Source organism: Salvelinus alpinus, chromosome 6 (assembly GCF_045679555.1).
Source record: "Salvelinus alpinus chromosome 6, SLU_Salpinus.1, whole genome shotgun sequence".
NCBI lineage: Eukaryota > Metazoa > Chordata > Actinopteri > Salmoniformes > Salmonidae > Salvelinus > Salvelinus alpinus.
Genome location: NC_092091.1, coordinates 88035563 through 88063140, shown reverse-complemented (window position 1 = coordinate 88063140; position 27578 = coordinate 88035563). Strand labels below are relative to the sequence as shown.

At 43.5% G+C, this 27578-nt stretch overlaps 1 protein-coding gene across 1 annotated transcript in view; it reads right to left on the bottom strand.

Moving 5' to 3' along the window:
• LOC139579790 (multiple PDZ domain protein) overlaps positions 1–27578 on the bottom strand; it is a 126085-nt gene that overhangs the window by 31887 nt on the left and 66620 nt on the right. The window contains exons 17-20 of the mRNA XM_071408610.1: positions 19125–19254; positions 4363–4561; positions 1630–1938; positions 1482–1556 (exon numbers count right to left, since the gene is read on the bottom strand). Coding sequence (XP_071264711.1) covers positions 1482–1556; positions 1630–1938; positions 4363–4561; positions 19125–19254 — 713 coding nt within the window. The remainder of the gene's footprint in view (positions 1–1481; positions 1557–1629; positions 1939–4362; positions 4562–19124; positions 19255–27578) is intronic.

The following is a 27578-nucleotide window of genomic DNA, read 5'->3' as shown; positions in this document are numbered from 1 at the left end:
AGGCTGAAGAAAGGCCTCGAGGTGGAGCCTTAAGACTGTAGGGTTGAGGCTGAAGAAAGGCCTCGAGGTGGAGCCTTAAGACTGTAGGGTTGAGGCTGAAGAAAGGGCTTGAGGTGGACCCTTAGGACTGTAGGGTTGAGGCTGAAGAAAGGGCTCGAGGTGGAGCCTTAAGACTGTAGGGTTGAGGCTGAAGAAAGGGCTTGAGGTGGACCCTTAGGACTGTAGGGTTGAGGCTGAAGAAAGGGCTCGAGGTGGTGCCTTAAGACTGTAGGGTTGAGGCTGAAGAAAGGGCTCGAGGTGGAGCCTTAAGACTGTAGGGTTGAGGCTGAAGAAAGGCCTCGAGGTGGAGCCTTAAGACTGTAGGGTTGAGGCTGAAGAAAGGGCTTGAGGTGGACCCTTAGGACTGTAGGGTTGAGGCTGAAGAAAGGGCTCGAGGTGGAGCCTTAAGACTGTAGGGTTGAGGCTGAAGAAAGGGCTCGAGGTGGGGCCTTAGGACTGTAGGGTTGAGGCTGAAGAAAGGCCTCGAGGTGGAGCCTTAAGACTGTAGGGTTGAGGCTGAAGAAAGGGCTTGAGGTGGACCCTTAGGACTGTAGGGTTGAGGCTGAAGAAAGGGCTCGAGGTGGTGCCTTAAGACTGTAGGGTTGAGGCTGAAGAAAGGGCTCGAGGTGGAGCCTTAAGACTGTAGGGTTGAGGCTGAAGAAAGGCCTCGAGGTGGAGCCTTAAGACTGTAGGGTTGAGGCTGAAGAAAGGGCTTGAGGTGGACCCTTAGGACTGTAGGGTTGAGGCTGAAGAAAGGGCTCGAGGTGGAGCCTTAAGACTGTAGGGTTGAGGCTGAAGAAAGGGCTTGAGGTGGACCCTTAGGACTGTAGGGTTGAGGCTGAAGAAAGGCCTCGAGGTGGAGCCTTAAGACTGTAGGGTTGAGGCTGAAGAAAGGGCTTGAGGTGGACCCTTAGGACTGTAGGGTTGAGGCTGAAGAAAGGCCTCGAGGTGGAGCCTTAAGACTGTAGGGTTGAGGCTGAAGAAAGGGCTTGAGGTGGACCCTTAGGACTGTAGGGTTGAGGCTGAAGAAAGGGCTCGAGGTGGAGCCTTAAGACTGTAGGGTTGAAGCTGAAGAAAGGGCTCGAGGTGGGGCCTTAGGACTGTAGGGTTGAGGCTGAAGAAAGGCCTCGAGGTGGAGCCTTAAGACTGTAGGGTTGAGGCTGAAGAAAGGGCTTGAGGTGGACCCTTAGGACTGTAGGGTTGAGGCTGAAGAAAGGGCTCGAGGTGGAGCCTTAAGACTGTAGGGTTGAGGCTGAAGAAAGGGCTCGAGGTGGGGCCTTAGGACTGTAGGGTTGAGGCTGAAGAAAGGGCTCGAGGTGGAGCCTTAAGACTGTAGGGTTGAGGCTGAAGAAAGTGCTCGAGGTGGACCCTTAGGACTGTAGGGTTGAGGCTGAAGAAAGGGCTCGAGCAAGCAAGGGTTTGAGATTGGGATAGAAGCTTACCTTTGGTATGGAGCTGTAGCTGAGAGACCGAGGCCGGGGATGAGGCTAGAGCTGGGGTAAGGTTTGAGGTTAGAGCTGTGGTAAGAGTTGAGGTTTTATGTTTATTGTTATTTGTTATTTGTTTCACAGTTTCAAGATGGGATCTTACCTCTTGTCTGGGGGTGGGGGTCTGGGTGGGCCTTTGGTTGGGGTTGAGGCTGGAGCTGTACTTGTAGCTGACACTACAGGTCTGGGTAGAGAAGGGCCTTGAGGCCTTGGGGCTGTAGCTGGACCTGGAGTTGGGACTGTTGAGGCTGTATCTGGGGCTCCAGGAGGGGTAGGGGTCGGACCTCCGGTAGGGGTAGGGGAGGGGGTCAGGGGGCAGGGTGAGGGGCCGTCCACCATGATGGACGACAGAGGCTGCTGGGCCATGGAGGCACGGTGCTCCTCTACCAGAGACGAGGGGATGAATGTCACACTGTGGAGTGAAAGGTGAGAGAGAGAGAGAGAGAGAGAGAGAGAGAGAGAGAGAGAGAGAGAGAGAGAGAGAGAGAGAGAGAGAGAGAGAGAGAGAGAGAGAGAGAGAAAGAAAGAGAGAGAGAGGGAGAGAGGGAGAGGGGGAGAGAGCGATGAGCGAGTGAGTTGATAGAGAGAGACGTAGTTAATGTAGGTCTGTGTTTGTGTCATTTAGACAAACGTCTTAAAAGAGTTAAAAACTAGAAAATAATGGAGCTGTCATAACAAACATACTGCAATGATGATGTGTTGGAGCTGTCATTACAAACATACTGCAATGATGATGTGTTGGAGCTGTCATTACAAACATACTGCAATGATGATGTGTTGGAGCTGTCATTACAAACATACTGCAATGATGATATGTTGGAGCTGTCATTACAAACATACTGCAATGATGATGTGTTGAATGAGGGTCAGCAGATGCCTGTCAGATTATAATAAGATACTAACTTAACGACCAGGGACAACACAGACCTGTGTGATTATAATACATACAGCTATACTAACTTAACGACCAGGGACAACACAGACTCGTGTGATTATAACACATACAGCTATACTCACTCATAACAGCAACACTGATCAGCAGAAGGAGACCTAAATGTACATAAAATATAGATACTGGATATTAAAATATACTGGACATTAAAGGATACTGATATTAAAGGATACTGGATATTAAAGGATACTGGACATTAAAATATACTGGACATTAAAATATACTGGACATTATAGGATACTGGATATTAAAGGATACTGGACATTAAAGGATACTGGATATTAAAGGATACTGGACATTAAAATATACTGGACATTATAGGATACTGGATATTAAAGGATACTGGATATTAAAGGATACTGGATATTAAAGGATACTGGATATTAAAGGATACTGGACATTAAAGGATACTGGATATTAAAGGATACTGGACATTAAAGGATTTTAAAGGATACTGGATATTAAATTATATTAAAGGATTCTGGACATTAAAGGATATTAAAGGATACTGGATATTAAAGGATAGTGGACATTAAAGGATATTAAAGGATATTAAAGGATAAAGGATATTAAAGGATACTGGACATTAAAGGATACTGGATATTAAAAGATACTGGATATTAAAGGATACTGGATATTAAAAGATACTGGATATTAAAGGATACTGGACATTAAAAGATACTGGATATTAAATGATATTAAATGATACTGGACATTAAAGGATACTGGATATTAAATGATATTAAAGGATATTAAATGATACTGGACATTAAAGGATACTGGATATTAAATGATATTAAAGGATATTAAAGGATACTGGATATTAAAGGATATTAAAGGATACTGGATATTAAAGGACATTAAAGGATACTGGACATTAAAGGATACTGGATATTAAGGGATACTGGATATTAAAGGATACTGGATATTAAAGGATATTAAAGGATACTGGATATTAAAGGATATTAAAGGATACTGGATATTAAAGGATACTGGATATTAAAGGATATTAAAGGATACTGGATATTAAAGGATACTGGATATTAAAGGACACTGGATATTAAAGGATACTGGATATTAAAGGATACTGGATATTAAAGTATACTGGCTATTAAAGGATAATAAAGGATACTGGATATTAAAGGATACTGGACATTAAAGGATATTAAAGGATACTGGATATTAAAGGATACTGGATATTAAAGGATACTGGACATTAAAAGATATTAAAGGATACTGGATATTAAAGGATACTGGATATTAAAGGATAATAAAAGGATACTGGATATTAAAGGATACTGGATATTAAAGGATACTGGATATTAAAGGACATTAAAGGATACTGGACATTAAAGGATACTGGACATTAAAGGATATTAAAGGATACTGGATATTAAAGGATACTGGACATTAAAGGATATTAAAGGATACTGGATATTAAAGGATATTAAAGGATATTAAAGGATACTGGATATTAAAGGATATTAAAGGATACTGGATATTAAAGGATACTGGATATTAAAGGATACTGGATATTAAAGGATATTAAAGGATACTGGATATTAAAGGATACTGGATATTAAATGATACTGGACATTAAAGGATACTGGATATTAAATTATATTAAAGGATATTAAAGGATACTGGATATTAAATTATATTAAAGGATATTAAAGGATACTGGATATTAAAGGACTAGGACAGACAGGAGAGTTTGGATTCAGAGTTTTGGTTCTGAGGGTGTGTCCCGGTCAACTCATATCTGGACCTATAACAGAACGCCTCTGTATCACGGCTCCAGCCACAGTGTTGGTCAGGTCAGGTTGGTGGTTGGTGTGAATGTGTGTATATACAGCAGACTGTCGGTGTGTGTGTGTGTGTTACCTCATATCTGGCTCTGTAACAGACTGTCTCCTCAGCATGGCTCTGCACATAGCGTTGGTCAGGTTGGTGGTGGGTTCTCCGTTCACAGCCAGGATAGTGTCTCCTACGCCCAGCCTCCCATCCTGACTGACAGACCCTCCACGGACCACTGACCGGATCAACATCCCTGAGCCGTCCTTTATAGCACTCACTGTCATACCTGTTAACACACACAGGTATACCTGTATTCACACTACAACACACATACCTGTAGTCACACTATAACACACATACCTGTAGTCACACTACAGCACATATACCTGTAGTCACACTCCAACACATATACCTGTAGTCACACTACAACACACATACCTGTAGTCACACTACAGCACATATACCTGTAGTCACACTCCAACACATATACCTGTAGTCACACTACAACACACATACCTGTAGTCACACTCCAACACATATACCTGTAGTCACACTACAACACACATACCTGTATTCACACTACAACACACATACCTGTAGTCACACTACAGCACATATACCTGTAGTCACACTACAACACATATACCTGTAGTCACACTACAGCACATATACCTGTATTCACACTACAACACATATACCTGTAGTCACATCCAACACATATACCTGTAGTCACACTGCAACACATATACCTGTAGTCACACTGCAACACATATACCTGTAGTCACACTACAGCACATATACCTGTAGTCACACTCCAACACACATACCTGTAGTCACATCCAACACATATACCTGTAGTCACACTACAACACACATACCTGTAGTCACACTACAGCACATATACCTGTAGTCACACTCCAACACATATACCTGTAGTCACACTACAACACACATACCTGTAGTCACACTCCAACACATATACCTGTAGTCACACTACAACACACATACCTGTAGTCACACTACAACACATATACCTGTAGTCACACTACAACACACATACCTGTAGTCACACTACAACACATATACCTGTAGTCACACTACAACACATATACCTGTAGTCACACTACAACACATATACCTGTAGTCACACTACAACACATATACCTGTAGTCACACTACAACACACATACCTGTAGTCACACTACAACACACATACCTGTAGTCACACTACAACACAAACACACACCTGTAGTCACACCACAACACACAGACATAGAGACGTACACAAACTGAGGTCATGTCATTATAGCTTTTTAAAAAGAGAATGTGTTCTCTTCAACTTACCTGGTTTAACACAGCTAGCACCTCTAACAGTATCAATGGTTTAACACAGCTAGCACCTCTAACAGTATCAATGTTTTAACACAGCTAATAACAGAGGTAATGTTCTGAGTGACTCCACAGTGGGGTTTCTCCTCCAATAACAGAGGTAATGTTCTGAGTGACTCCACAGTGGGGTTTCTCCTCCAATAACAGAGGTAATGTTCTGAGTGACTCCACAGTGGGGTTTCTCCTCCAATAACAGAGGTAATGTTCTGAGTGACTCCACAGTGGGGTTTCTCCTCCAATAACAGAGGTAATGTTCTGAGTGACTCCACAGTGGGGTTTCTCCTCCAATAACAGAGGTAATGTTCTGAGTGACTCCACAGTGGGGTTTCTCCTCCAATAACAGAGGTAATGTTCTGAGTGACTCCACAGTGGGGTTTCTCCTCCAATAACAGAGGTAATGTTCTGAGTGACTCCACAGTGGGGTTTCTCCTCCAATAACAGAGGTAATGTTCTGAGTGACTCCACAGTGGGGTTTCTCCTCCAATAACAGAGGTAATGTTCTGAGTGACTCCACAGTGGGGTATCTCCTCCAATAACAGAGGTAATGTTCTGAGTGACTCCACAGTGGGGTTTCTCCTCCAATAACAGAGGTAATGTTCTGAGTGACTCCACAGTGGGGTTTCTCCTCCAATAACAGAGGTAATGTTCTGAGTGACTCCCCAGTGGGGTTTCTCCTCCAATAACAGAGGTAATGTTCTGAGTGACCCTACAGTGGGGTTTCTCTTTATCTGATTGAATTGGGGCCAACTAGTTGTACAAGGGACACACACATCCCCCATCCGTCAGCGCTCACAGACAGACACACAGACACACACACACACACACACACACACACACACAGGAAGGGACAGTGTCTGAGCGTGTAATAATATCTCAGATGTTATTGTCTGTCTGGTTCGACCTGTCTCCCCTGTTAGACCCCAGCGTCTGACCTGGCTCATATTGTTATCACTGTCACCATTACACACACACACACACACACACACACACACACACACACACACACACACACACACACACACACACACACACACACACACACACACACACACACACACACACACACACACAGGTTGGAGGTGGGGAAACAGGTGACTAGTGGGTTAACAACCAAAATTGAACTATTGCCAAAACTGACAGACGGCAGCAGGCTAGCGTGCACACACACGCATGCACACACACGCACGAACGCACACACACACACAGACAGACAGACAAACACACACAGACAGTCATACACACACCTCAGTGTCACAGGTTCAAAAAGGGTGTTAGGAAGATTAAACAAACACAGTTGCACACAAACACGGCTAAAAGAGGCTTGTATTGGCTATCTAGTATTTAGCCAGGGTAACACACACTCACTCACTCACTCACTCACTCACTCACTCACTCACTCACTCACTCACTCACTCACTCACACACTCACACACTCACACACTCACACACACACACACACACACACACACACACACACTCACACACACACACACAACGGGAAACACACACTAGTCAGACCACATCTACAGCACCTCACACTAGTCAGACCACATCTACAGCACCACACACTAGTCAGACCACATATACAGCACCTCACACTAGTCAGACCACATCTACAGCACCACACACTAGTCAGACCACATCTACAGCACCACACACTAGTCAGACCACATCTACAGCACCACACACTAGTCAGACCACATCTACAGCACCACACACTAGTCAGACCACATCTACAGCACCACACACTAGTCAGACCACATCTACAGCACCACACACTAGTCAGACCACATCTACAGCACCTCACACTAGTCAGACCACATCTACAGCACCTCACACTAGTCAGACCACATATACAGCACCTCACACTAGTCAGACCACATCTACAGCACCTCACACTAGTCAGACCACATCTACAGCACCACACACTAGTCAGACCACATCTACAGCACCTCACACTAGTCAGACCACATCTACAGCACCTCACACTAGTCAGACCACATCTACAGCACCACACACTAGTCAGACCACATCTACAGCACCACACACTAGTCAGACCACATCTACAGCACCACACACTAGTCAGACCACATCTACAGCACCTCACACTAGTCAGACCACATCTACAGCACCACACACTAGTCAGACCACATCTACAGCACCACACACTAGTCAGACCACATCTACAGCACCACACACTAGTCAGACCACATCTACAGCACCTCACACTAGTCAGACCACATCTACAGCACCTCACACTAGTCAGACCACATCTACAGCACCACACACTAGTCAGACCACATATACAGCACCTCACACTAGTCAGACCACATCTACAGTACCACACACTAGTCAGACCACATCTACAGCACCTCACACTAGTCAGACCACATCTACAGCACCTCACACTAGTCAGACCACATCTACAGCACCTCACACTAGTCAGACCACATCTACAGCACCACACACTAGTCAGACCACATCTACAGCACCTCACACTAGTCAGACCACATCTACAGCACCACACACTAGTCAGACCACATCTACAGCACCTCACACTAGTCAGACCACATCTACAGCACCTCACACTAGTCAGACCACATCTACAGCACCACACACTAGTCAGACCACATCTACAGCACCACACACTAGTCAGACCACATCTACAGCACCACACACTAGTCAGACCACATCTACAGCACCACACACTAGTCAGACCACATCTACAGCACCTCACACTAGTCAGACCACATCTACAGCACCACACACTAGTCAGACCACATCTACAGCACCACACACTAGTCAGACCACATCTACAGCACCACACACTAGTCAGACCACATCTACAGCACCACACACTAGTCAGACCACATCTACAGCACCTCACACTAGTCAGACCACATCTACAGCACCTCACACTAGTCAGACCACATCTACAGCACCTCACACTAGTCAGACCACATCTACAGCACCACACACTAGTCAGACCACATCTACAGCACCTCACACTAGTCAGACCACATCTACAGCACCTCACACTAGTCAGACCACATCTACAGCACCTCACACTAGTCAGACCACATCTACAGCACCTCACACTAGTCAGACCACATCTACAGCACCTCACACTAGTCAGACCACATCTACAGCACCACACACTAGTCAGACCACATCTACAGCACCACACACTAGTCAGACCACATCTACAGCACCACACACTAGTCAGACCACATCTACAGCACCTCACACTAGTCAGACCACATCTACAGCACCTCACACTAGTCAGACCACATATACAGCACCTCACACTAGTCAGACCACATCTACAGCACCTCACACTAGTCAGACCACATCTACAGCACCTCACACTAGTCAGACCACATCTACAGCACCTCACACTAGTCAGACCACATCTACAGCACCTCACACTAGTCAGACCACATCTACAGCACCTCACACTAGTCAGACCACATCTACAGCACCTCACACTAGTCAGACCACATCTACAGCACCACACACTAGTCAGACCACATCTACAGCACCACACACTAGTCAGACCACATCTACAGCACCTCACACTAGTCAGACCACATCTACAGCACCTCACACTAGTCAGACCACATCTACAGCACCACACACTAGTCAGACCACATCTACAGCACCACACACTAGTCAGACCACATATACAGCACCTCACACTAGTCAGACCACATCTACAGCACCTCACACTAGTCAGACCACATCTACAGCACCACACACTAGTCAGACCACATCTACAGCACCACACACTAGTCAGACCACATATACAGCACCTCACACTAGTCAGACCACATCTACAGCACCTCACACTAGTCAGACCACATCTACAGCACCACACACTAGTCAGACCACATCTACAGCACCTCACACTAGTCAGACCACATCTACAGCACCTCACACTAGTCAGACCACATATACAGCACCTCACACTAGTCAGACCACATCTACAGCACCTCACACTAGTCAGACCACATCTACAGCACCACACACTAGTCAGACCACATATACAGCACCTCACACTAGTCAGACCACATCTACAGCACCTCACACTAGTCAGACCACATCTACAGCACCTCACACTAGTCAGACCACATCTACAGCACCTCACACTAGTCAGACCACATCTACAGCACCTCACACTAGTCAGACCACATCTACAGCACCTCACACTAGTCAGACCACATCTACAGCACCTCACACTAGTCAGACCACATCTACAGCACCTCACACTAGTCAGACCACATCTACAGCACCTCACACTAGTCAGACCACATCTACAGCACCTCACACTAGTCAGACCACATATACAGCACCTCACACTAGTCAGACCACATCTACAGCACCTCACACTAGTCAGACCACATCTACAGCACCTCACACTAGTCAGACCACATCTACAGCACCTCACACTAGTCAGACCACATCTACAGCACCTCACACTAGTCAGACCACATCTACAGCACCACACACTAGTCAGACCACATCTACAGCACCTCACACTAGTCAGACCACATCTACAGCACCTCACACTAGTCAGACCACATCTACAGCACCTCACACTAGTCAGACCACATCTACAGCACCTCACACTAGTCAGACCACATCTACAGCACCACACACTAGTCAGACCACATCTACAGCACCACACACTAGTCAGACCACATCTACAGCACCACACACTAGTCAGACCACATCTACAGCACCACACACTAGTCAGACCACATCTACAGCACCACACACTAGTCAGACCACATCTACAGCACCACACACTAGTCAGACCACATCTACAGCACCACACACTAGTCAGACCACATCTACAGCACCTCACACTAGTCAGACCACATCTACAGCACCTCACACTAGTCAGACCACATCTACAGCACCTCACACTAGTCAGACCACATCTACAGCACCACACACTAGTCAGACCACATCTACAGCACCACACACTAGTCAGACCACATCTACAGCACCACACACTAGTCAGACCACATCTACAGCACCTCACACTAGTCAGACCACATCTACAGCACCTCACACTAGTCAGACCACATCTACAGCACCTCACACTAGTCAGACCACATCTACAGCACCTCACACTAGTCAGACCACATCTACAGCACCTCACACTAGTCAGACCACATCTACAGCACCTCACACTAGTCAGACCACATCTACAGCACCACACACTAGTCAGACCACATCTACAGCACCTCACACTAGTCAGACCACATCTACAGCACCTCACACTAGTCAGACCACATCTACAGCACCACACACTAGTCAGACCACATCTACAGCACCACACACTAGTCAGACCACATCTACAGCACCTCACACTAGTCAGACCACATCTACAGCACCTCACACTAGTCAGACCACATCTACAGCACCTCACACTAGTCAGACCACATCTACAGCACCACACACTAGTCAGACCACATCTACAGCACCACACACTAGTCAGACCACATCTACAGCACCTCACACTAGTCAGACCACATCTACAGCACCTCACACTAGTCAGACCACATCTACAGCACCACACACTAGTCAGACCACATCTACAGCACCTCACACTAGTCAGACCACATCTACAGCAAGGGACCACACCATCACACTATGAGCGTACACAATTTGAAGGTAGATCCAAAAATAAATGACTTTCAAAAAAACCTTTTATGTATGTTTAAAAATAAATAGTTTATTGATTTTTATTTTTTTCATTGTCATTACATTCAAATTACAATACAATCATAGTGCATATGGGTTACAGCCACAGTTATAGACCTCTGAGAGAAGCTGCAGTGGAAATGACCTGACAGAGCTGGAGAACCAGGTCTGATAGGTACACGAACAGACAGCACTTTCCTTCACAGCAACTCTCTCTCTATATATATAGATATATAATCTGTAAAGATAACACAGAGTAATATAATATCACATTAAATATCATCGTTTAACCGCTTATTTTTGTCTGTATGTTTTCCTTAAGACAGACATTTTTCGACAACCCAGTTAATAAATAGGCTAGTAAAGAATCCACAAAGACCACAAAGACAAAAAACAAAGAAATTAAAAAGCAGTTTCACGCATTTGTGAAGAAACTGTCTCAAACAAACAGGAACTAAAGTGTCTATATCTGTCACAAACAACACGAGCTCTAGGAAACAACACTGCATTCCCCAAGGCCAGAAACAAAACATCACTTACAAATGTTCTCACACACACAACCATCTCTTTTTTTAAACAAACTACGTGTTAAAAAACAAACGATACGTTCACATAAACGAGTGTTCTCACAAATTCGTGTGTTCTAACAAACGATGGGTCCTAACAAAGAAAAGACGTAACTCTCACAAATTAGGATTCTCACAAATCTCTCACAAATCTCTCACAAATTAGGATTCTCACAAATCTCTCACAACTTTCTCACGTGTGTTCTCACAAAAAGGTGAGTTCACAAACAAACACATGTTCACACAAAACTGACAAAGCATACCATACACAGTACAGTAAGAAATATATATATATATATCGTTATAAATGTAGAGCTTTATCTCTTTGGTGTAATTTTGAACATCTAATGTTGGTACGGTGTCAGGCAAGGTAATAATTATAAACACACTTTAGTGCTAAAATAACAACAAAATTGCTCACAACATTCTGTAGTCCCAAACGGACCAAAATAATTTCGCAAAGTATTCTAGGTCTGAATGTTCACACACAAAGTACAGGAGCCAAATTACACGGCAAAAAGGTGTGATACATTCAACAATGGGATTCCACAGTCTGGAAACTAACTTCTCTAAAGTGACAGACGACCCACATCAATAACATAAATATAATCCTACCATGTTGCTGACAAACCTAGAGGTCAACCCTTTATGTATTGCTGCTGACAAACCTAGAGGTCAACCCTTTATGTATTGCTGCTGACAGACCTAGAGGTCAACCCTTTATGTATTGCTGCTGACAGACCTAGAGGTCAACCCTTTATGTATTGCTGCTGACAGACCTAGAGGTCAACCCTTTATGTATTGCTGCTGACAGACCTAGAGGTCAACCCTTTATGTATTGCTGCTGACAAACCTAGAGGTCAACCCTTTATGTATTGCTGCTGACAGACCTAGAGGTCAACCCTTTATGTATTGCTGCTGACAGACCTAGAGGTCAACCCTTTATGTATTGCTGCTGACAGACCTAGAGGTCAACCCTTTATGTATTGCTGCTGACAAACCTAGAGGTCAACCCTTTATGGTATTGCTGCTGACAAACCTAGAGGTCAACCCTTTATGTATTGCTGCTGACAGACCGAGAGGTAAACCCTTTATGTATTGCTGCTGACAAACCTAGAGGTCAACCCTTTATGTATTGCTGCTGACAGACCTAGAGGTCAACCCTTTATGTATTGCTGCTGACAAACCTAGAGGTCAACCCTTTATGTATTGCTGCTGACAGACCTAGAGGTCAACCCTTTATGTATTGCTGCTGACAGACCTAGAGGTCAACCCTTTATGTATTGCTGCTGACAGACCTAGAGGTCAACCCTTTATGTATTGCTGCTGACAGACCTAGAGGTCAACCCTTTATGTATTGCTGCTGACAGACCTAGAGGTCAACCCTTTATGGTATTGCTGCTGACAGACCTAGAGGTCAACCCTTTATGTATTGCTGCTGACAGACCTAGAGGTCAACCCTTTATGTATTGCTGCTGACAGACCTAGAGGTCAACCCTTTATGTATTGCTGCTGACAGACCTAGAGGTCAACCCTTTATGTATTGATGCTGACAGACCTAGAGGTCAACCCTTTATGTATTGCTGCTGACAGACCTAGAGGTCAACCCTTTATGTATTGCTGCTGACAGACCAAGAGGTCAACCCTTTATGTATTGCTGCTGACAAACCTAGAGGTCAACCCTTTATGGTATTGCTGCTGACAAACCTAGAGGTCAACCCTTTATGGTATTGCTGCTGACAAACCTAGAGGTCAACCCTTTATGGTATTGCTGCTGACAAACCTAGAGGTCAACCCTTTATGTATTGCTGCTGACAAACCTAGAGGTCAACCCTTTATGTATTGCTGCTGACAGACCTAGAGGTCAACCCTTTATGGTATTGCTGCTGACAGACAGTGTTGTTGTCACTGGTCTTCCTGTCGTTAAAGTGACGATGACAATGTGATGTCATGGGTTTTCTGTTGGGCGGCAGGAGGCCTAGTGGTTAGAGTGTTGGGCCAGTAACCGTAAAGGTTGCTGGATCGAATCCCCCGAGCTGACAAGGTAAAAATCTGTCGTTCTGCCGCTGAACAAGGCAGTTAACCCACTGTTCCCCGGTAGCCTAGTTTAAATAAAGGTTAAGTTTAAACAAACAAAAGAGAGGTCCACTGTCTCTTTCACAGTCATCAACATGGGTTTTCTTAACAGAGGTCCACTGTCTCTTTCACAGTCAACAATATGGGTTTTCTTAACAGAGGTCCACTGTCTCTTTCACAGTCATCAACATGGGTTTTCTTAACAGAGGTCCACTCTCTCTTTCACAGTCATCAACATGGGTTTTCTTAACAGAGATCCACTCTCTCTTACACAGTCATCAACATGGGTTTTCTTAACAGAGGTCCACTCCCTCTTTCACAGTCATCAACATGGGTTTTCTTAACAGAGGTCCACTCTCTCTTTCACAGTCATCAACATGGGTTTTCTTAACAGAGGTCCACTGTCTCATTCACAGTCATCAACATGGGTTTTCTTAACAGAGGTCCACTCTCTCTTTCACAGTCATCAACATGGGTTTTCTTAACAGAGGTCTACTCTCTCTTTCACAGTCATCAACATGGGTTTTCTTAACAGAGGTCCACTCTCTCTTTCACAGTCAACAACATGGGTTTTCTTAACAGAGGTCCACTCTCTCTTTCACAGTCATCAACATGGGTTTTCTTAACAGAGGTCCACTCTCTCTTTCACAGTCATCAACATGGGTTTTCTTAACAGAGGTCTACTCTCTCTTTCACAGTCATCAACATGGGTTTTCTTAACAGAGGTCCACTCTCTCTTTCACAGTCATCAACATGGGTTTTCTTAACAGAGGTCCACTCTCTCTTTCACAGTCATCAACATGGGTTTTCTTAACAGAGGTCCACTCTCTCTTTCACAGTCATCGACATGGGTTTTCTTAACAGAGGTCCACTGTCTCATTCACAGTCATCAACATGGGTTTTCTTAACAGAGGTCCACTCTCTCTTTCACAGTCATCAACATGGGTTTTCTTAACAGAGGTCTACTCTCTCTTTCACAGTCATCAACATGGGTTTTCTTAACAGAGGTCCACTCTCTCTTTCACAGTCATCAACATGGGTTTTCTTAACAGAGGTCCACTCTCTCTTTCACAGTCATCAACATGGGTTTTCTTAACAGAGGTCCACTCTCTCTTTCACAGTCATCAACATGGGTTTTCTTAACAGAGGTCCACTCTCTCTTTCACAGTCATCAACATGGGTTTTCTTAACAGAGGTCCACTCTCTCTTTCACAGTCATCAACATGGGTTTTCTTAACAGAGGTCCACTCTCTCATTCACAGTCATCAATATGGGTTTTCTTAATAGGATAGGGTGCAGAGTTTTCACTTAGGGAAAAATAGCGTGCGCAATTTCAACTTCGTGCTACTCATCCCCAGAATATAAGATATGCATATAATTAGTAGATTTGGATAGAAAACACTCTGAAGTTTCTAAAACAGTTTGAATCATATCTGTAAGTATAACAGAACTTATATAGCAGTCAAAACCCTGAGGACTAACTTTTTTATTGTTCAGTTCCTCTATGTTCAATGCATTGTGTTGGGCAAACCAGAATTCTAATCAGTAAATGCGCAGTTTCTACTGCTTCCACTGGATGTCGCCATTGTATGGAAAATGGTTAAGGTTTTTTCTTAGTGAGGTGAAAAAGATATTAACCCGGAAGTGGAGTGACGTCGTTTGTTTATGTTTGAGATTTGGGCAAGACATGAAATGTTCCGTGAGTTTGTTGATATCCTGTATTGAAAACAGATTGACCTGTCTTCAATTTGATCGATTATTAACGTTTACAAATACCTTAAGCTGTATTACAAAAGTACTTTGAAATGTTTTGGCAAAGTTTAGAGGTAATTTTTTTTAGATATTGTGTCGTGATTTTGCTCAAATTGAACGCTGTTTTTCCTGGTACAACGGCGCCAAATAAATGGACAATTTGGATATATATGGACGGAATTAATCGAACTAAAGGACCACTTGTGATGTTTATGGGACATATTGGAGTGCCAACAAAAGAATCTCATAAAAGGTAATGCGTTTTTTATATTTTATTTCTGCGTTTTGAGTAGCGCCGGCATGGTTGAAATATGCTTCTCTCTCTTTGTTTACTATGGTGTATCCTCAGATAATAGCATCGTTTGCTTTCGCCGAAAAGCCTTTTTGAAATCTGACATGTTGGCTGGATTCACAACGAGTGTAGCTTTAATTTGATATCTTATATGTGTGATTTAATCAAGTTTAATTGTATATAATATTTTTGAATTTGGCGCTCTACATTTTGACATGGCTGTTGGGACGCAAGCGTCCCATCTATCCCAGAGAGGTTAACAGAGGTCCACTCTCTCTTTCACAGTCATCAACATGGGTTTTCTTAACAGAGGTCTACTCTCTCTTTCACAGTCATCAACATGGGTTTTCTTAACAGAGGTCCACTCTCTCTTTCACAGTCATCAACATGGGTTTTCTTAACAGAGGTCCACTCTCTCTTTCAGTCATCGACATGGGTTTTCTTAACAGAGGTCCACTGTCTCATTCACAGTCATCAACATGGGTTTTCTTAACAGAGGTCCACTCTCTCTTTCACAGTCATCAACATGGGTTTTCTTAACAGAGGTCCACTCTCTCTTTCACAGTCATCAACATGGGTTTTCTTAACAGAGGTCCACTCTCTCTTTCACAGTCACTAACATGGGTTTTCTTAACAGAGGTCCACTCTCTCTTTCACAGTCATCAACATGGGTTTTCTTAACAGAGGTCCACTCTCTCTTTCACAGTCATCGACATGGGTTTTCTTAACAGAGGTCTACTCTCTCTTTCACAGTCATCGACATGGGTTTTCTTAACAGAGGTCCACTCTCTCTTTCACAGTCATCAACATGGGTTTTCTTAACAGAGGTCCACTCTCTCTTTCACAGTCATCAACATGGGTTTTCTTAACAGAGGTCCACTCTCTCTTTCACAGTCATCAACATGGGTTTTCTTAACAGAGGTCCACTTTCTCTTTCACAGTCATCAACATGGGTTTTCTTAACAGAGGTCCACTCTCTCTTTCACAGTCATCAACATGGGTTTTCTTAACAGAGGTCCACTCTCTCTTTCACAGTCATCAACATGGGTTTTCTTAACAGAGGTCCACTCTCTCTTTCACAGTCATCAACATGGGTTTTCTTAACAGAGGTCCACTCTCTCTTTCACAGTCATCAACATGGGTTTTCTTAACAGAGGTCCACTTTCTCTTTCACAGTCATCAACATGGGTTTTCTTAACAGAGGTCCACTATCTCTTTCACAGTCATCAACATGGGTTTTCTTAACAGAGGTCCACTCTCTCTTTCACAGTCATCAACATGGGTTTTCTTAACAGAGGTCCACTCTCTCTTTCACAGTCATCAACATGGGTTTTCTTAACAGAGGTCCACTCTCTGTTTCACAGTCATCAACATGGGTTTTCTTAACAGAGGTCCACTCTCTCTTTCACAGTCATCAACATGGGTTTTCTTAACAGAGGTCCACTCTCTCTTTCACAGTCATCAACATGGGTTTTCTTAACAGAGGTCCACTCTCTCTTTCACAGTCATCAACATGGGTTTTCTTAACAGAGGTCCACTCTCTCTTTCACAGTCATCAACATGGGTTTTCTTAACAGAGGTCCACTCTCTCTTTCACAGTCATCAACATGGGTTTTCTTAACAGAGGTCCACTCTCTGTTTCACAGTCATCAACATGGGTTTTCTTAACAGAGGTCCACTCTCTGTTTCACAGTCATCAACATGGGTTTTCTTAACAGAGGTCCACTCTCTCTTTCACAGTCATCAACATGGGTTTTCTTAACAGAGGTCCACTCTCTCTTTCACAGTCATCAACATGGGTTTTCTTAACAGAGGTCCACTCTCTCTTTCACAGTCATCAACATGGGTTTTCTTAACAGAGGTCCACTCTCTCTTTCACAGTCATCAACATGGGTTTTCTTAACAGAGGTCCACTCTCTCTTTCACAGTCATCGACATGGGTTTTCTTAACAGAGGTCCACTCTCTCTTTCACAGTCATCAACATGGGTTTTCTTAACAGAGGTCCACTCTCTCTTTCACAGTCATCGACATGGGTTTTCTTAACAGAGGTCCACTCTCTCTTTCACAGTCATCGACATGGGTTTTCTTAACAGAGGTCCACTCTCTCTTTCACAGTCATCAACATGGGTTTTCTTAACAGAGGTCCACTCTCTCTTTCACAGTCATCAACATGGGTTTTCTTAACAGAGGTCCACTCTCTCTTTCACAGTCATCGACATGGGTTTTCTTAACAGAGGTCCACTCTCTCTTTCACAGTCATCAACATGGGTTTTCTTAACAGAGGTCCACTCTCTCTTTCACAGTCATCGACATGGGTTTTCTTAACAGAGGTCCACTCTCTCTTTCACAGTCATCGACATGGGTTTTCTTAACAGAGGTCCACTCTCTCTTTCACAGTCATCAACATGGGTTTTCTTAACAGAGGTCCACTCTCTCTTTCACAGTCATCAACATGGGTTTTCTTAACAGAGGTCCACTCTCTCTTTCACAGTCATCGACATGGGTTTTCTTAACAGAGGTCCACTCTCTCTTTCACAGTCATCAACATGGGTTTTCTTAACAGAGGTCCACTCTCTCTTTCACAGTCATCAACATGGGTTTTCTTAACAGAGGTCCACTCTCTCTTTCACAGTCATCGACATGGGTTTTCTTAACAGAGGTCCACTCTCTCTTTCACAGTCATCAACATGGGTTTTCTTAACAGAGGTCCACTCTCTCTTTCACAGTCATCAACATGGGTTTTCTTAACAGAGGTCCACTCTCTCTTTCACAGTCATCGACATGGGTTTTCTATGATGCCCTTAATAAAAAGTGCTAGTCAACTTTCTTTCTCTCTGTTCTTTTTCTCACCTTTTCAATTTGATTGAATTCACTGCGACTTTATAAATTCAATAAGCCTTTACCCATATTCCCTTAAGAAACACCACTATTCACCTCAACTCCTGAAAAAATCGTTGACCTCCCTCGATTATCAGCTTCTCCTGCTCTCCGCCCAGTATCGCCGTGCCGACGACGTACACACACAGACACCCCGCCACAATGAAAAACACCGACAACATACCAAGGCTACGGTTGCCCCTGACAACAGTGATTGTCCTCTCAAAATGGCCGCCGAAAGAAGGGGGCGGGGCCAGGAGCTTATCGCCGTCCTCCATGTTGCCGCTGGAACACCGATGCTGAGATTTCTCGTCCTGAGGAAGAGAAGAGAAAATAAGGGATAAATCAATCAATGGAAGGATGAATGAATGGATGGATGGGTGACTGGAGAAAAAGAAGGATAAACGGATGAACGAAGGGCATGAGGCAGTAGCCTAACGGCTGTGCCCAATGTATCGCTGTCCATTTAGGCAGGACTACAAGATTTTCAGAATAGTTAGGGACACCAAGAGAGCTTCTGTGTTGTACTTACAACGGGTGTACGGTGGGGAGCCTGGTGCCCATAATAAACACTAGGAACCTTAACGTCTGAGAGAAGCAGTGGCTGATTCAGTGTAATTTAAGTGAAAGTCGAAACAAAAAACCTGCTGAGTGACTTAATGTCGGACAGTGAACGATTGTAACGTCCTCACAATGAAGACACTAGGCACTAGCACTTTCTCTGAGCCTCGCCCAATGACACTGATCCAGCTGGCCCAATGACACTGATCCAGCTGGCCCAATGACTCTAAACACGGGAAAGCCCGATAGGTTACAGGAACATATAGAGGGAACAGTGATGTATCTACAGGTCAGTATGATACAGGAACCTATAGAGGGAACAGTGTTGTATCTACAGGTCAGTATGATACAGGAACCTATAGAGGGAACAGTGTTGTATCTACAGGTCAGTATGATACAGGAACCTATAGAGGGACCAGTGTTGTATCTACAGGTCAGTACAGGACCCTATAGAGGGAACAGTGTTGTATCTACAGGTCAGTACGATACAGGAACCTATAGAGGGAACAGTGTTGTATCTACAGGTCAGTACGATACAGGAACCTATAGAGGGAACAGTGTTGTATCTACAGGTCAGTACGATACAGGAACCTATAGAGGGAACAGTGATGTATCTACAGGTCAGTATGATACAGGAACCTATAGAGGGAACAGTGATGTATCTAAAGGTCAGTATGATACAGGAACCTATAGAGGGAACAGTGATGTATCTACAGGTCAGTATGATACAGGAACCTATAGAGGGAACAGTGTTGTATCTACAGGTCAGTACAGGAACCTATAGAGGGAACAGTGTTGTATCTACAGGTCAGTATTATACAGGAACCTATAGAGGGAACAGTGATGTATCTACAGGTCAGTACGATACAGGAACCTATAGAGGGAACAGTGATGTATCTACAGGTCAGTATGATACAGGAACCTATAGAGGGAACAGTGTTGTATCTACAGGTCAGTATGATACAGGAACCTATAGAGGGAACAGTGATGTATCTACAGGTCAGTATGATACAGGAACCTATAGAGGGAACAGTGTTGTATCTACAGGTCAGTATGATACAGGAACCTATAGAGGGAACAGTGATGTATCTACAGGTCAGTATGATACAGGAACCTATAGAGGGAACAGTGTTGTATCTACAGGTCAGTATGATACAGGAACCTATAGAGGGAACAGTGATGTATCTACAGGTCAGTATGATACAGGAACCTATAGAAGGAACAGTGATGTATATACAGGTCAGTATGATACAGGAACCTATAGAGGGAACAGTGTTGTATCTACAGGTCAGTATGATACAGGAACCTATAGAGGGAACAGTGATGTATCTACAGGTCAGTATGATACAGGAACCTATAGAGGGAACAGTGATGTATCTACAGGTCAGTATGATACAGGAACCTATAGAGGGAACAGTGTTGTATCTACAGGTCAGTACAGGAACCTATAGAGGGAACAGTGATGTATCTACAGGTCAGTACGATACAGGAACCTATAGAGGGAACAGTGATGTATCTACAGGTCAGTATGATACAGGAACCTATAGAGGGAACAGTGTTGTATCTACAGGTCAGTACAGGAACCTATAGAGGGAACAGTGATGTATCTACAGGTCAGTATGATACAGGAACCTATAGAGGGAACAGTGATGTATCTACAGGTCAGTATGATACAGGAACCTATAGAGGGAACAGTGATGTATCTACAGGTCAGTATGATACAGGAACCTATAGAGGGAACAGTGTTGTATCTACAGGTCAGTACAGGAACCTATAGAGGGAACAGTGTTGTATCTACAGGTCAGTACAGGAACCTATAGAGGGAACAGTGATGTATCTACAGGTCAGTATGATACAGGAACCTATAGAGGGAACAGTGATGTATCTACAGGTCAGTATGATACAGGAACCTATAGAGGGAACAGTGTTGTATCTACAGGTCAGTACAGGAACCTATAGAGGGAACAGTGTTGTATCTACAGGTCAGTATGATACAGGAACCTATAGAGGGAACAGTGATGTATCTACAGGTCAGTATGATACAGGAACCTATAGAGGGAACAGTGTTGTATCTACAGGTCAGTACAGGAACCTATAGAGGGAACAGTGTTGTATCTACAGGTCAGTATGATACAGGAACCTATAGAGGGAACAGTGATGTATCTACAGGTCAGTATGATACAGGAACCTATAGAGGGAACAGTGATGTATCTACAGGTCAGTATGATACAGGAACCTATAGAGGGAACAGTGATATATCTACAGGTCAGTATGATACAGGACCCTATAGAGGGAACAGTGATGTATCTACAGGTCAGTATGATACAGGAACCTATAGAGGGAACAGTGATGTATCTACAGGTCAGTACAGGAACCTATAGAGGGAACAGTGATGTATCTACAGGTCAGTATGATACAGGAACCTATAGAGGGAACAGTGATGTATCTACAGGTCAGTATGATACAGGAACCTATAGAGGGAACAGTGATGTATCTACAGGTCAGTATGATACAGGAACCTATAGAGGGAACAGTGTTGTATCTACAGGTCAATACAGGAACCTATAGAGGGAACAGTGATGTATCTACAGGTCAGTACGATACAGGAACCTATAGAGGGAACAGTATTGTATCTACAGGTCAGTATGATACAGGAACCTATAGAGGGAACAGTGTTGTATCTACAGGTCAGTATGATACAGGAACCTATAGAGGGAACAGTGATGTATCTACAGGTCAGTATGATACAGGAACCTATAGAGGGAACAGTGTTGTATCTACAGGTCAGTACGATACAGGAACCTATAGAGGGAACAGTGATGTATCTACAGGTCAGTATGATACAGGAACCTATAGAAGGAACAGTGATGTATCTACAGGTCAGTACGATACAGGAACCTATAGAGGGAACAGTGATGTATCTACAGGTCAGTACAGGAACCTATAGAGGGAACAGTGTTGTATCTACAGGTCAGTACGATACAGGAACCTATAGAGGGAACAGTGATGTATCTACAGGTCAGTACAGGAACCTATAGAGGGAACAGTGTTGTATCTACAGGTCAGTACGATACAGGAACCTATAGAGGGAACAGTGATGTATCTACAGGTCAGTACGATACAGGAACCTATAGAGGGAACAGTGATGTATCTACAGGTCAGTACGATACAGGAACCTATAGAGGGAACAGTGTTGTATCTACAGGTCACTACGATACAGGAACCTATAGAGGGAACAGTGATGTATCTACAGGTCAGTACGATACAGGAACCTATAGAGGGAACAGTGATGTATCTACAGGTCAGTACGATACAGGAACCTATAGAGGGAACAGTGTTGTATCTACAGGTCAGTATGATACAGGAACCTATAGAGGGAACAGTGTTGTATCTACAGGTCAGTACGATACAGGAACCTATAGAGGGAACAGTGATGTATCTACAGGTCAGTACAGGAACCTATAGAGGGAACAGTGTTGTATCTACAGGTCAGTATGATACAGGAACCTATAGAGGGAACAGTGATGTATCTACAGGTCAGTATGATACAGGAACCTATAGGGAACAGTGATGTATCTACAGGTCAGTACAGGAACCTATAGAGGGAACAGTGTTGTATCTACAGGTCAGTATTATACAGGAACCTATAGAGGGAACAGTGTTGTATCTACAGGTCAGTACGATACAGGAACCTATAGAGGGAACAGTGATGTATCTACAGGTCAGTATGATACAGGAACCTATAGAGGGAACAGTGTTGTATCTACAGGTCAGTATGATACAGGAACCTATAGAGGGAACAGTGATGTATCTACAGGTCAGTACGATACAGGAACCTATAGAGGGAACAGTGTTGTATCTACAGGTCAGTACAGGAACCTATAGAGGGAACAGTGATGTATCTACAGGTCAGTATGATACAGGAACCTATAGAGGGAACAGTGTTGTATCTACAGGTCAGTATGATACAGGAACCTATAGAGGGAACAGTGTTGTATCTACAGGTCAGTACAGGAACCTATAGAGGGAACAGTGATGTATCTACAGGTCAGTATGATACAGGAACCTATAGAGGGAACAGTGTTGTATCTACAGGTCAGTATGATACAGGAACCTATAGAGGGAACAGTGTTGTATCTACAGGTCAGTACAGGAACCTATAGAGGGAACAGTGATGTATCTACAGGTCAGTACAGGAACCTATAGAGGGAACAGTGTTGTATCTACAGGTCAGTACGATACAGGAACCTATAGAGGGAACAGTGATGTATCTACAGGTCAGTACAATACAGGAACCTATAGAGGGAACAGTGATGTATCTACAGGTCAGTACGATACAGGAACCTATAGAGGGAACAGTGATGTATCTACAGGTCAGTACGATACAGGAACATATAGAGGGAACAGTGATGTATCTACAGGTCAGTACGATACAGGAACCTATAGAGGGAACAGTGTTGTATCTACAGGTCAGTACGATACAGGAACCTATAGAGGGAACAGTGATGTATCTACAGGTCAGTACGATACAGGAACCTATAGAGGGAACAGTGATGTATCTACAGGTCAGTATGATACAGGAACCTATAGAGGGAACAGTGATGTATCTACAGGTCAGTATGATACAGGAACCTATAGAGGGAACAGTGTTGTATCTACAGGTCAGTACAGGAACCTATAGAGGGAACAGTGATGTATCTACAGGTCAGTATGATACAGGAACCTATAGAGGGAACAGTGTTGTATCTACAGGTCAGTACAGGAACCTATAGAGGGAACAGTGTTGTATCTACAGGTCAGTATGATACAGGAACCTATAGAGGGAACAGTGATGTATCTACAGGTCAGTACAGGAACCTATAGAGGGAACAGTGATGTATCTACAGGTCAGTATGATACAGGAACCTATAGAGGGAACAGTGATGTATCTACAGGTCAGTATGATACAGGAACCTATAGAGGGAACAGTGTTGTATCTACAGGTCAGTACGATACAGGAACCTATATAGGGAACAGTGTTGTATCTACAGGTCAGTATGATACAGGAACCTATAGAGGGAACAGTGATGTATCTACAGGTCAGTATGATACAGGAACCTATAGAGGGAACAGTGATGTATCTACAGGTCAGTATGATACAGGAACCTATAGAGGGAACAGTGATGTATCTACAGGTCAGTATGATACAGGAACCTATAGAGGGAACAGTGATGTATCTACAGGTCAGTACGATACAGGAACCTATAGAGGGAACAGTGATGTATCTACAGGTCAGTATGATACAGGAACCTATAGAGGGAACAGTGTTGTATCTACAGGTCAGTACGATACAGGAACCTATAGAGGGAACAGTGATGTATCTACAGGTCAGTATGATACAGGAACCTATAGAGGGAACAGTGTTGTATCTACAGGTCAGTATGATACAGGAACCTATAGAGGGAACAGTGATGTATCTACAGGTCAGTATGATACAGGAACCTATAGAGGGAACAGTGATGTATCTACAGGTCAGTATGATACAGGAACCTATAGAGGGAACAGTGATGTATCTACAGGTCAGTATGATACAGGAATATATAGAGGGAACAGTGATGTATCTACAGGTCAGTATGATACAGGAACCTATAGAGGGAACAGTGATGTATCTACAGGTCAGTACGATACAGGAACCTATAGAGGGAACAGTGATGTATCTACAGGTCAGTATGATACAGGAACCTATAGAGGGAACAGTGTTGTATCTACAGGTCAGTATGATACAGGAACCTATAGAGGGAACAGTATTGTATCTACAGGTCAGTATGATACAGGAACCTATAGAGGGAACAGTGTTGTATCTACAGGTCAGTAGGATACAGGAACCTATAGAGGGAACAGTATTGTATCTACAGGTCAGTACGATACAGGAACCTATAGAGGGAATAGTGATGTATCTACAGGTCAGTATGATACAGGAACCTATAGAGGGAACAGTGATGTATCTACAGGTCAGTAGGATACAGGAACCTATAGAGGGAACAGTATTGTATCTACAGGTCAGTACGATACAGGAACCTATAGAGGGAATAGTGATGTATCTACAGGTCAGTATGATACAGGAACCTATAGAGGGAACAGTGATGTATCTACAGGTCAGTATGATACAGGAATATATAGAGGGAACAGTGATGTATCTACAGGTCAGTATGATACAGGAACCTATAGAGGGAACAGTGTTGTATCTACAGGTCAGTATGATACAGGAACCTATAGAGGGAACAGTGTTGTATCTACAGGTCAGTATGATACAGGAACCTATAGAGGGAACAGTGATGTATCTACAGGTCAGTACGATACAGGAACCTATAGAGGGAACAGTGATGTATCTACAGGTCAGTATGATACAGGAACCTATAGAGGGAACAGTGTTGTATCTACAGGTCAGTATGATACAGGAACCTATAGAGGGAACAGTATTGTATCTACAGCTCAGTATGATACAGGAACCTATAGAGGGAACAGTGTTGTATCTACAGGTCAGTAGGATACAGGAACCTATAGAGGGAACAGTATTGTATCTACAGGTCAGTACGATACAGGAACCTATAGAGGGAATAGTGATGTATCTACAGGTCAGTATGATACAGGAACCTATAGAGGGAACAGTGATGTATCTACAGGTCAGTACGATACAGGAACCTATAGAGGGAACAGTGTTGTATCTACAGGTCAGTACGATACAGGAACCTATAGAGGGAACAGTGATGTATCTACAGGTCAGTAGGATACAGGAACCTATAGAGGGAACAGTATTGTATCTACAGGTCAGTACGATACAGGAACCTATAGAGGGAATAGTGATGTATCTACAGGTCAGTATGATACAGGAACCTATAGAGGGAACAGTGATGTATCTACAGGTCAGTATGATACAGGAACCTATAGAGGGAACAGTGTTGTATCTACAGGTCAGTATGATACAGGAACCTATAGAGGGAACAGTGATGTATCTACAGGTCAGTATGATACAGGAACCTATAGAGGGAACAGTGATGTATCTACAGGTCAGTATGATACAGGAACTTATAGAGGGAACAGTGATGTATCTACAGGTCAGTATGATACAGGAATATATAGAGGGAACAGTGATGTATCTACAGGTCAGTATGATACAGGAACCTATAGAGGGAACAGTGTTGTATCTACAGGTCAGTATGATACAGGAACCTATAGAGGGAACAGTGTTGTATCTACAGGTCAGTATGATACAGGAACCTATAGAGGGAACAGTGATGTATCTACAGGTCAGTACGATACAGGAACCTATAGAGGGAACAGTGATGTATCTACAGGTCAGTATGATACAGGAACCTATAGAGGGAACAGTGTTGTATCTACAGGTCAGTATGATACAGGAACCTATAGAGGGAACAGTATTGTATCTACAGGTCAGTATGATACAGGAACCTATAGAGGGAACAGTGTTGTATCTACAGGTCAGTAGGATACAGGAACCTATAGAGGGAACAGTATTGTATCTACAGGTCAGTACGATACAGGAACCTATAGAGGGAATAGTGATGTATCTACAGGTCAGTATGATACAGGAACCTATAGAGGGAACAGTGATGTATCTACAGGTCAGTAGGATACAGGAACCTATAGAGGGAACAGTATTGTATCTACAGGTCAGTACGATACAGGAACCTATAGAGGGAATAGTGATGTATCTACAGGTCAGTATGATACAGGAACCTATAGAGGGAACAGTGATGTATCTACAGGTCAGTATGATACAGGAATATATAGAGGGAACAGTGATGTATCTACAGGTCAGTATGATACAGGAACCTATAGAGGGAACAGTGTTGTATCTACAGGTCAGTATGATACAGGAACCTATAGAGGGAACAGTGTTGTATCTACAGGTCAGTATGATACAGGAACCTATAGAGGGAACAGTGATGTATCTACAGGTCAGTACGATACAGGAACCTATAGAGGGAACAGTGATGTATCTACAGGTCAGTATGATACAGGAACCTATAGAGGGAACAGTGTTGTATCTACAGGTCAGTATGATACAGGAACCTAT